The following is an 11,843-nucleotide window of genomic DNA, read 5'->3' as shown; positions in this document are numbered from 1 at the left end:
CTCTCTCTCTCTCTCTCTCAAGTTAATGAATAGTGTGAGACAAAAACAAAATAGCATCCACGTCAGAGCAGATGCTCCAGGCTGTTTCTCAGAAATAAGTAGTTCTTTCTGGCCGTGTTAGAATCTGAGTTGTCACATTTACTGATTTATTGTAGACCCTCCCACCTGTAACATTCTGGACTTCTTTGTATACTTAAACATAGCCTGTTGTAGGTTGTACATTCCAACATACAACTAGATACAGGAAACTAGTAACCCTAGATCATTCGTGTGTGTTTTCTAGTCACCTTGGATATGTATGCTATTTCCTGATAAAGCTCCACAATCCACAGGTGAACCTCTGGTTCTCTGTATAAATGCCCATAGATGTGTGTGACAGCTATTCTTCATTACCAACTTGACTACATCTAGAATTAAATAAAACCCAAATGATTAGCCCTACACCTGTGAGAGACTTTTTTTTTCTAAACTAAATCATTTGAATTGGGAACCTACTTCCAATCTGGATTTTTGAGGAGGGAAGATCCACCTTTAAACTGGACCATATCTTCTGGAAGCCTAAATAAAGGGCATGAAAGAAGGGAGCAAGCTGTCTCTTTGCCTGCTTGCCCTCGTTCCCACTCTCATTAGCAAGTCCATTCCTTTACTGACATTAGGACCCTGCTTCTTTAGGATTCTGACATACACTGAAGACAAGCCGAGGCATCCAGCCTTGTGAACTGAACAACTGCTGGATTCTTGAACCTTCTGTTGGTAGATAGTCGTTGGTGAACTTCAGTTCTTCAGTTGTGTGGATGTGTACATGTACATATGCATATAGGTGTGTATGTGTATATATACATATATATGTATTCTATGAATACATGTATATATTATATTCATTTTATAACTTCTGTTGCTCTAGATTCTAGCGTTCTAGAGAGAGTCCAGTTGGCTTATCAATAGGGAAAAATACTTTCTTCTTTTTTAATTGGGTATTTTATTTACTTATATTTCAGATATTATCCGCTTTCCCCATTCCTTCCCCCAGAAACTCTCTATCTCATCCCCCCTCCTCCTGCTTCTATGAGGGTATACCTGAACCCACCTCCCCACCCTTGAATTCCCCCACACTGGGCTATTCAGCTTTCACTGGACCAAGGACTTCTTTTCCCACCTATGCCCAGCAAGGCCATCCTACCCTACATATACAAATGGAGCCATGGGTCCCTCCCTCTGTTCCGGAGCTCTCAGGCTTGCAGTTTAGTCCTTGGGCACTCTGGCTGGTTGGTATTGTTGCTCTCCCCATGAGGCCACAATCCCCTTCAGCTCCTTCAGTCTTCTCTCTAACTCTTCCATTGGGGAATATCCGACTCTGTATATGTCAGGCTCTGGCAGACCTCTAAGGAGACAGCTATATCAGGCTCCTGTCAGCATGCACTTCTTGGCATCTACAACTGCATCTGCCTTTGGTGACTGCACATGGGATGGAAACCCTGGTGGGGCAGTCTCTGGACAGCCCCTCCTTCAGTCTCTGCTCCACACTTTGCCTCCAAATTTGCTCCCATGAGCATTTTGTTACTCCTTCTAAGAAGGACCCACACTTTGGTCTTCCTTCTTCATGAGTTTCATGTGGTCTGTGAGTTGTATCCTGGGTATTGTGAGCTTTTGGGCTAATATCCACTTATCAGTGAGTGCATACCATGTGTGTTCTTTTGTGATTGGGTTACCTCACTCAGGATGATATTTTCTAGTTTCATCCATTTGCCTAAGTATTTCATGAATTCATTGTTTTTAATAGCTGAGTAATACTCCATTGTGTAAATGTACCACATTTTCTGTATCTATTCCTCTGTTGAAGAGCATTTGAGTTCTTTCCAGCTCCTGGTTATTATAAAAAAGGCTGCTATGAACATAGTGGAGCATTTGTCCTTGTTATATGTTGAAGCATCTTTTGGGTATACGCCCAGGATTGGTATATCTTGGTCCTCAGGTAATACTATGTCCAATTTACTGAGGAACCACCAGACTGATTTCCAGAGTGGTTGTATCAGCTTGCAATCCCATCAACAAATGAAGGATTATTTCTCCTTCTCTACATCCTTGCCAGCATCTGCTATCACTTGAGTTTTTGATCTTAGCCATTCTGACTGGTGTGAGGTGGAATCTCAGGGCTGTTTTGCTTTGCATTTCCCTGATGACTAAAGATACTGAACATTTCTTTAGGTGCTTCTCGGCCATTCGAGTTTCATCAGTTGAAAATTCTTTGTTTAGCTCTGTACCCCATTTTTAATAGGGTTATTTAACTGTCTAGAGTCTAACTTCTTGAGTTCCTTGTGTATATTGGATATTAGCCCTCTATACGATGCAGGGTTAGTAAACATCTTTTCCCAATCTGTTGTTTGCCATTTTATCCTATTGACAATGTCCTTTGCTTTACAGAAGCTTTGCAATTTTATGAAGTCCCATTTTTCAATTCTTGATCTTAGAGCATAAGCTGTTGGTGTTCTGTTCAGAAATTTTTCCCCTTTGCCCAAGTATTCAAGGCTCTTCCCCACTTCCTTTTTCCCCCACTTTCTCTTCTAATAGTTTCAGTGTATCTGGTTTTCTGTTAAGGTCCTTGATCCACTTAGACTTGAGCTTTGTACAAGGAGATAAGAATGGATCAATTTGCAGAAAAAATATTTTCAATGGGACCATTTAAAAATTATCTGTTTCGGGGGACCGGAGCCATTACAAGGTACCCTTTAATTACTGGAGGTCAGGCCTCTATCCCCACCTTCGCAAGATTAGAATAGCCATAGCACTTCTATACTTAGAGAAGGGAGGAGATGTCAGGGGCATCCGTGCTTACACACTGAAGGCCTAAAATCGGCCATAGGCCTAAAATCAGCAATAGGCCTGTCATACATGTATACTAACACCAAGTCTTGGGTCTCTGTGGAAAAACGTTGAAACAGATGGCTATAAGCAATTGTAAACAGGCAGATTTCATGGAAATTTACCAGCCTGAGGAGTCATAGACCTTGTAAATAGGTAGCTATGGCAGACAATACCAACTTAGATAAGGACAAGTGAATCATAGGCAGAGTCATAGTGATCTGTCCGCTGAAACTTCACCCAGCCAATACCCTGTTCTGAAGGATATCTGTATTCCCCCTGAACACCCATGCTCCAGTGTCATCCTCTTCCCCACGTCCTGTCTTTCTGTGTTTATAACCCCTGTGTGAATGAATTACGGTTTGAAGAAAAATAAATAAATTATTTTAAAAAAATTATCTGTTTCAATGCTGGGCAGTGGTGGCACACGCCTTTAATCCCAGCACTTGGGAGGCAGAGGCAGGTGGATTTCTGAGTTCGAGGCCAGCTTGGTCTACAGAGTGAGTTCCAGGACAGCCAGGACTACACAGAGAAACCCTGTCTCAAAAAAACCAAAAAAAAGAAAAAAAAGAAAAAGAAAAGAAAAAAGATCAAAAGAAAAAAGAAAGGAAGGAAGGAAGGAAGAAAGAAAGAAAGAAAGAAAAATTATCTGTTTCTACTTCCCTAGATAGGATACAACATGTCTCATGTAGTGTTTCAATGCCATAGATCTAGCTTCATAGATATCTGTGGTGATCAGTAACAGTACTGCTACTAACTAGCCTGATTAGCTGTCATCCTGCTTGATTTCCTCTCTTGTCTCCTTGTTTATGAATGGAGCTGACATGGCCATTATGTGAGCAGATCCAAAGCAAACAAACAGAAAATCTTACTCTCTTCGCACATGATAAATATCAAAGAAATATTTGCGTTATGGTCTCTATCTTTTCAAACTTAATATTTTTAGACAGGTCTAAGTACTAAGCACTGGTTTTAACTTTTGTCCCGAATCTGGCTTGCTGTGAGAATAAAGAGAGTTTTGATTAGAGTAATCTCTACAGGAATCAGAACAATATACCCCTGAGGTACTCACTTACCACAGATGAAGTTAAATTCATGTCTCCCCAAATAACAATGCCTGCAGCTCCCAGTGCAGCACTTTCTCCTATGGTACTAATTAGATCTTGCTGGATGGAAGAGAACAGAGTTAATCAGTCATTGGAAGATAAATCAACTCATCAGGAATTAAGATTACAGGATGAGACAAAATACTCCCTAGAAACCACCCCCTGCTTTCTTAGAGGGACATAAATGTAAAGTAGACTGATGGTCAGAATCATATTCTCTGGTCACATACAACTGTGTGTGTGTGTGTGTGTGTGTGTGTGTGTGTGTGTGTAGACAGAGCTTCACTGGGTAGCCTTGGTTGTTCTTGAACTCACTATATAAATCAGGCTAAACTCAGATTCATAGAGATCGCCCTGCCTTAGGTTGCCCCTGAGTACCTGGATTAAGAGAGCAAAATACCGAGCCGGGCGGTGGTGGCGCACGCCTTTAATCCCAGCACTCGGGAGGCAGAGGCAGGCGGATTTCTGAGTTCGAGGCCAGCCTGGTCTACAGAGTGAGTTCCAGGACAGCCCGGGCTATACAGAGAAACCCTGTCTCGAAAAACCAAAAAAAAAAAAAAAGAGAGCAAAATACCGTGCCTGGATAATATAAATATTTAAAAAAAAAAACACTACATTTTAATAGGCAGGGTATTACTTTTAAATAACTGGTATAGAAATAGTCACCAGAAGTTGTTTCTTTGAAGTTGACTGGGGACATTTGCTCACAAGCAAATATATAAATGCTTAAACAGAATCTAAAGATTTTCCTTTTCCCAAGACAAACCTTTTAGCTTCCTTCTCTAATCTGTCACATACCTCTTGGGAGCTTCGCCAGCACAGTCACTCAAGTGGCTTCTTGTCCTCTTGAATTCAAGCCAGGCAAATGTACAGTGTTTATTGTCACCATGCTATGACTTTGTCCAGACTTTATATTTGGCCCCCAAAACTATATTTTATTTTAAAGTGCCGGATGTAATGGAGACTATAACTAAGATTCATCTAACAATGACAAATCCACAAGGATTTCTCCAAATATGGTTAAGATAAAGAATATCAAAGTTTCAGAAGGAGGAATTTGTGTTTTATCATTTAAAGACTATCTTAATGCCCAAACATGATTGTGAACCTAGGAAATATAAGAGAGAAATAAGATTTGGATATATGTTGATGGTTTCCTAGCTTATTAAATTATAATGTATTCTCTCTCTATTCTGGATACTAAACACTTATCTTTTACTCCAGGGATAAATTTCCCTAAGTGATAGAAAATGATTAGAGAAAAATTACAAGCAAAAAATATCAAACTTTTTTTTAACTTTGGCCACCTTATCATAACATCAATACCTGGGAGATTACTCTTGGTCTGACAGGTCTACAGTGCATCAACCAAATTAACAATTTACAGTGTCCATCTTTATACAGATTTTTACAGACATTTTTCTGGGGATTTTTGAAATGTGAAGAGGGAGTTAAGTTTAAACTAATTTACCTTTCTGGTTCATTTCCATTCTCTAAGACCATACTATCAGACAGACAAACAGAACAGGAAGGGGAGGTTCTTTGAGGGCTCAAATGGAATGTACATAAAAGGGTTTGGAAAATTGTTGGCTGTCTGGTAAATGCAAGCAGAAGAGAAATCACCCATGCAGTGCCCAGATTCTAGGCCGCAGGATGTACATCTGTTGACTCAAAGACATAAGTGAGAAAAATGCAGACCACTGACTTGAAACAGCCTTGACACCAGCAAGATGATAGCCACACAGTGTGATCAGAAGGAAGTCTCCAAGAGCCTTGCATAGGATTAAGGAGGCATTATCAAAGGAGAAATGGGACATAGCATTTGTATATTGTATTAAGTCACTGATTTACATTCAGTAATATGGAAGTTACAGATTTATGTGGTGACAGTCATACCTTCTAAGGTTATATTAGTTTAAGTATGCCGTTTCTTTAGCAACATTATGAAAAATGGTTTACTGGGATAAATTGAAGACATAGCAAGTCTTGACCAAAGATAAGAAGGCAGTAACTTTTTTTTTTTTTTTTTTTTTTTTTTTTTTTTCGAGACAGGGTTTCTCTGTATAGCCCTGGCTGTCCTGGAACTCACTCTGTAGACCAGGCTGGCCTCGAACTCAGAAATCCGCCTGTTTCTGCCTCCCAAGTGCTGGGATTAAAGGTGTGCGCCACCACCGCCCAGCCAGGCAGTAACCTTTTAAAAAGTGATTTTCATATTAATTTACTGCAGTCTGGCAGAGATCAAATTGACAACTGAATCAGAGACCAGGTATGATCTGGGGATCAGAAAAGCAAAGACTCTAGGGAAGAAGCTATCAGGAAGATACTTTGGGGAATATACAAGGACCACCTGAGTCGGGCCGTGGCACGCCTTTAATCCCAGCACTTGGGAGGCAGAGGCAGGCAGATTTCTGAGTTTGAGGCCAGCCTAGTCTACAGAGTGAGTTCCAGGACTACACAGAGAAACCCTGTCTCGAACCTCCCCCAAATCCCTCCCAAAAAACCACAAGGACCACCTAAGAGTTGGAGCTGCATGGATAGTAAGAAGGAAGGAACAAAGTAGTTGTAGCAAAAACGAGCACACCGGGGTCCCAGAATGGCCTCTGGGTCCCAGAATGGCCTCTGGCCTCTGTGCTTTTGCACATTATCCTCTGATTCGAATCATTGTTTCAGAAGTTTATAAGTATTTTGGTTGCAGAAAAAAGAGAATGAATAAAAACAGTCTGGAATTAGCCAGAAATTATTCCTCTATCCACACTAGCTAATTTCATAGTGTCAAGATGTCAAGCAGGCTACTAGTAGAAAAAAAAAAAAAGACACCAATGGCCTTACCTATGATAGTGGTAGATGATAATTGCCACCTCAGCAAGATCCACTCACTGGTACAATAATGTCACATCTGTTAGAAGGATAATCAACCACTTTGTGCTTAGATTTGTATTTTTCTTGACAGGAGGGAATTCAGGTCTAGTAACGAAAACCTGGTCAGAGGCCTATGGCTAGTGAGGCCATAGGCCTTAGACAGAAACCTACTACCACACTTTTGCTAAGTGGTCATATTGCCAGCCTGTCCTTAATCACTTGTATTTATTATATCCATAAACATGTGCTATTCTTAACTCCAGTCAGAGGAGTTTCTTGCAGCAGTGAGCAGTGATTCATAAGCAAATTCATAACTGTGTCAGTATAGAGAATACGAGTCTATAAGTGTCCAACCCTAATTGAGATATTATGTCATTCCTCCACACCCTCTACTCTTCTAAGGTTTAGAAAACAACATGGATATGGAGGCAGAAAGGATGCAAGAGCTGGTAAGTGAGAAGGAGTGCTTTGACCTGCTGCCTTCTCTACATGCTATGACTACTGCACGTGTGAGCTCACAACAGCTACGCTTTCCTGAACAAGATGGAGCTATTTAAAATTCTAGTCTAACAGGGGGCAGAGAACCCATATGGCTCCACTCCTTTGAGAAGCTATTGGAAGTTGGTGGTTGTTGGAGAGATAAAGACTCATTTTTTCTTTGGGGCTGTAGCTACTAGAAACTCAATAATGGTCCCATAAATGGTTCCACACCCATATCCAAGCAGCTACTGAGAGACCAGATCTTGGATTCAGACTCCATCTTAGAGAACCTGACCTAAGGTTGACCTCTCTAGCACCAGTTTCCAGGATACTCTCCAACAAACCTGTGTCTCCAGGTTACAAGCCTGGCCCTGGTATTTCATTTCCTAGCAACTACCCATCAAGAGGAAAGCAGAAGTTAAGTTTATGGTTTGGCTCCCAGCACCAGTCAATTATTTCAAAGGACAACAAAATTCCATAATAGCCCCCCAATCAGATGTGGGCCAGGCTAGAGACACCCTCTCTTGCTTGCCATTTCCTATAAAATCTTGCCCTGGCTGAGAGCTCAGGACTTCACCCTTCTGTCCTGCTGCATCACAGACAGAGGTGTGCCCTAAGCTCAAGCTTGAATAAAAAGATGCTACTGTGGTTGCGTTGGAATTGGCTCCTTGGTGGTCTTTTGGGGCTTGCAAATGGGCACTACAATAACACTAACTGAACTAAGTGTGTTATTAAAAAGACCAGAGAGAGTTGAAGGGCAAAGTACAATGTGGATATAATCAAATTATATTATGTACGTGTAAGGGAACACAAAGAAGTAGTAAAGGGTAGGATGCCTAGAGGAATCATCTTTCATCCTTAGTTTTGGGTCCCTGGTGCTTACCAGAGTTTATATTAGAAAGCAGTGTACTAGTGGGAGACGTAATGGAATAACAGAGTCACTAAGGAACTTACTTTATATGATAACAGAGAAATGAATTACTTACAGAAAAGCATTTAAATCTTCAGCCACAGAAACACCTTTCATTGCTTTTATAGAGCATGACATCACATTGTGTCTAGATTGAATTTATGTATTGGTAGTGCAGGCCATCTTCCCAGTGAAATGAGGTATCACTGCCTCTGTATTGTTCTCCCAAGATATGACTGCTGCCTGAGATTCTTAGATAGTTCGTGGTTAAGTTCAGGGCTTTGATACTTGTTTTAAAATGACAGCTATTCCATGTGCATTTCTGAAGTGATTCAACATTTCACACGTCTTTTCTTATTTGATTTTTATCATACTTCTGTTAGATTAGATCAGTGGGATAGATGATTCCCGCCCCGACTCCCTGGTTTTGTTTTGTTGTTGTCAACAACTAAGACACTGAGTTCTGGGAAGGTTAAGAGATAGGCTATCCAATCCTAACTGTATGTATGTACGCATTCTAAAATACAGACATATTAGAGAAAAAAATGGAAGCTCTTCATAGTCGTTCAGAGTTTTGGAACAAATGAACATCAGATTTTCTTTAATTTATGAGTAGAAGTTTGTTATGATAGGTTGAAAGCAGTGGTGTGAATATGTTGATGTTCTTAAACACTTGAATAGCAGCTCCCCTTTCAGAAGGAGATGAAGCCTAAATGCTGATGACGCTTTCCTGGGAAGGAAGAGTAGCATTTCTAAGCTATCACTATTAAAAATGTTACCTGAGCCATTTGCAATGTGCAGAATTGTACCAGCACACTAAGCTGTCTTTCCAAATGGACATTGTCCCTTTAAATTTTAGAGTTCTGTTTTTCAAAACTAAATGAATCATCACTAAAAAAGGGACATTATTAATACATATATATATATATATATATGTATATATATTAGAAGCTTAAAATACACTTTCTGAGATATATAGCATATATTATATATACTATATATATAACATATATATGAATATGTATGTGTGTGTGTGTATGTGTGTCTTATGTTTTAACTTTCAATTCCAGAATCATGGTTGTTCTATCAAAGTTGAAATAGCTTTTCCAAACCTCCCAAAAGTGACCTCTTGCCATTCTTTATTCAACTTTTCCAGCTTATTTTTGGGGTTAGTGTGAGTTTCAGCTGAGAGTGAAGACTTTCACCTTCTGGATAGTGTTGGAAACACAGCATTGTCTACCTCCCACTGATATGCAGCCTCTCCTTTTAATGAGTATACGCAGTAAAGCCCATACCTGAGTGTTTCCTAAGTATCCACCTGAGGCTGTCAAATGCTCAGAACATCTTTTGTCTTGCAGCACAGGCTGGTCAACTGAAAGTTATAATAAGGAGAGAAAAGAAATGCCTCTGTTGAACTATCTCAAACCCTTTGGTGGTGAGTGAAATGGAGAGATATTATTGTGTCATAAATGGAATGGCTGAAACAGGTTTCAAGTCTTCTCGGTGCAGAAATATGTATACCCTAGTACCCAAATCCATTCTTTTTCCTAGAAGTTACTATTTAAGTGACCTGAGCAGCAAATGGAGGGAAAATCAGGCTGAAAATCATTTAGTTTAAAGGTTACTCTTCTGGAACAGAAGATGAGGTCTCTGGCAACATATATAACTTGAGTGAAAATAATCCAGTACAAAGTCCTCTCAGAGTTTTAACCTGAGTTGTGAAACTTTTCAAGGTTAGCATTGAATTTCCAAGCACACGCCACTCTACCAGATTTCCATTAGCAGATCAGAGAAGAAACTATATCTAAGATGGCTCAGTCTACAGGATTACATATTTTCTTTATATTTAGAATGTCTTTTGTTCTACTTTTACATGTATGGCCAAATAATCCCATTTGAAACATCCTCTCTAATTTCTTAAACCTATACACCACAAACTATTTTAATAATCTCCCACAATAGCCAGTCATAGGGAATTCAGTAGCTGCTAGCATCATATGCTAGTTTTCTCCTACCTCACTGTGTCCTTTAAAAGGAATGCTAATAATAAGAAAGATAACAAATTTAGTTTCCATGAAGGAAGAGTCTAGGCAGATCAGTAGTCTAGAAAGAATAAGATGCAAGCGTTAGAAATTAACAAAGAAATCTTTCTTTTATATACACAGGAAATTCTCGACTATGGGGCAAGGAGAGTCTTACCTTAGAAAGGAAAAGTAAAGGTTCCTCTTTGTAGCCCAGTCGTGTGTAGACGAATACCGGCAGAGCGTAGTCATGTGATGTCATGGTGGAAATTCTTAGTGATTCACGCACCCGAAATCGTGAGAAGCGCAAAGTATTTTCGCTGTCTGCAGAGGATTTCCTAACACTGACAGCAGGATACAGGGCAGTGCTGCTGTTCCAGAGCCAAGAGAGGTCGTTGTTCTTTAAAACTTCCTCTTCTGGGCATGATCCAGTATAGTTTGTGGCATAAACATTATAATTGTGGCAATCAGGATATAGATAATAACCCCAAAGGCCCTTGGGTCTGCTCTTAATTCCCAATTTGATAGTTTCCTCCATGAAAGTTTTTGCACTTTTCTCAAAAGTTGCTTTGGCTGAATACTCAATATCCGCAGCGGATATGTTCTCTTTCATATGATTAATAAGAGTTCTTGACTTCTGTCTGTAGATATCCTTCGTGTTCCAGTTCCGGCTCCACTGTGGACGCCAGTGCTCCCAGTCTATAACAGCCAGTCCACTGAAATTTTCAGAAGGGATGTAATAATTAATATCCTGAGCAGCTTTTTCTAGGTGTACTTGTAAGCTTATGTTTTGGGGAAGACCACCATTGATGGGTACTCCTTCTGATGTATACCATGGGTAATATCCCAGTTTGTTGACATAAAATATAACAACATTTTGCCCCCTGTCTTTCAGCCGAGGGCTTCCAATCATCTGAAACACGTTTAAGTTCAGTGTTAACTTATATTTTATCAAACACAGGTCTGTTGGAGCATTCCAAGCAGCTATAAAAGGTTTCCTTTGATAAACTGGAAGTCGGGAAGGTTTTAGGGATGAGATAGATTTCAGGATAAAAAATATGAGCAGCCCTGATGTCAGATGTACTGGTTGAAAAACACAGAGTCTAAATTGTCCTTCAGACAATAGTTGCATGATAAGATAGAAACTTACACTACCTCTTCTTCAACGTAATCCAAAAGGCCTGTGGAGAAATTTGGTTTTCCGTTAGTAATTACTTCCGAGAGGATGAATGATGTTGCAGTCTGTTTATATTTTCAAAGTGCAATTTATTTTAAAATTACAACAATTCCGATGAAGTGAATTGAGATGTAAAATCAAGTGTCACGATCGGATTTCTACACAGGGATAAGCAAAAGGATTCAAAAAGTGTCCAGGGCTTCAAAGCCTGTATGTCCACAATAAAATATGAATCAGATGTGAGGTTCATGATGAAAAACACATGTGAAATAATACTTACAATCCACTTTGGAAAGCTTGGCAATATCAGGCATTACACTTAAAATGTTTTAATTATAACAATTATGTGACACTCTGTAATTGCACTTTTACTTCACAAAAGAGGAAACTAAGACGGAAATGGAGTGCTCTTATTGATGTCTCATTACATG

The 11,843-nt window shown here is 39.7% G+C and overlaps 1 protein-coding gene across 1 annotated transcript in view; it reads right to left on the bottom strand.

Annotated features, from left to right (window-relative positions):
* Positions 1-11,367, bottom strand: part of LOC114617076 (hyaluronidase-4) — a 12,385-nt gene extending 1,018 nt beyond the window's left edge. The window contains exons 1-2 of the mRNA XM_028762595.1: positions 10,414-11,367; positions 3,936-4,025 (exon numbers count right to left, since the gene is read on the bottom strand). Of these exons, the coding sequence (XP_028618428.1) occupies positions 3,936-4,025; positions 10,414-11,367 (1,044 nt within the window). The remainder of the gene's footprint in view (positions 1-3,935; positions 4,026-10,413) is intronic.
* Positions 11,368-11,843: the final 476 nt, after the last annotated feature.

Source organism: Grammomys surdaster, unplaced genomic scaffold, assembly GCF_004785775.1.
Source record: "Grammomys surdaster isolate TR1022 unplaced genomic scaffold, NIH_TR_1.0 134, whole genome shotgun sequence".
In the NCBI taxonomy this organism is placed as follows: domain Eukaryota; kingdom Metazoa; phylum Chordata; class Mammalia; order Rodentia; family Muridae; genus Grammomys; species Grammomys surdaster.
Note: the sequence above shows the minus strand (reverse complement) of the source record. Positions and strands in the feature narration are given on the sequence as shown.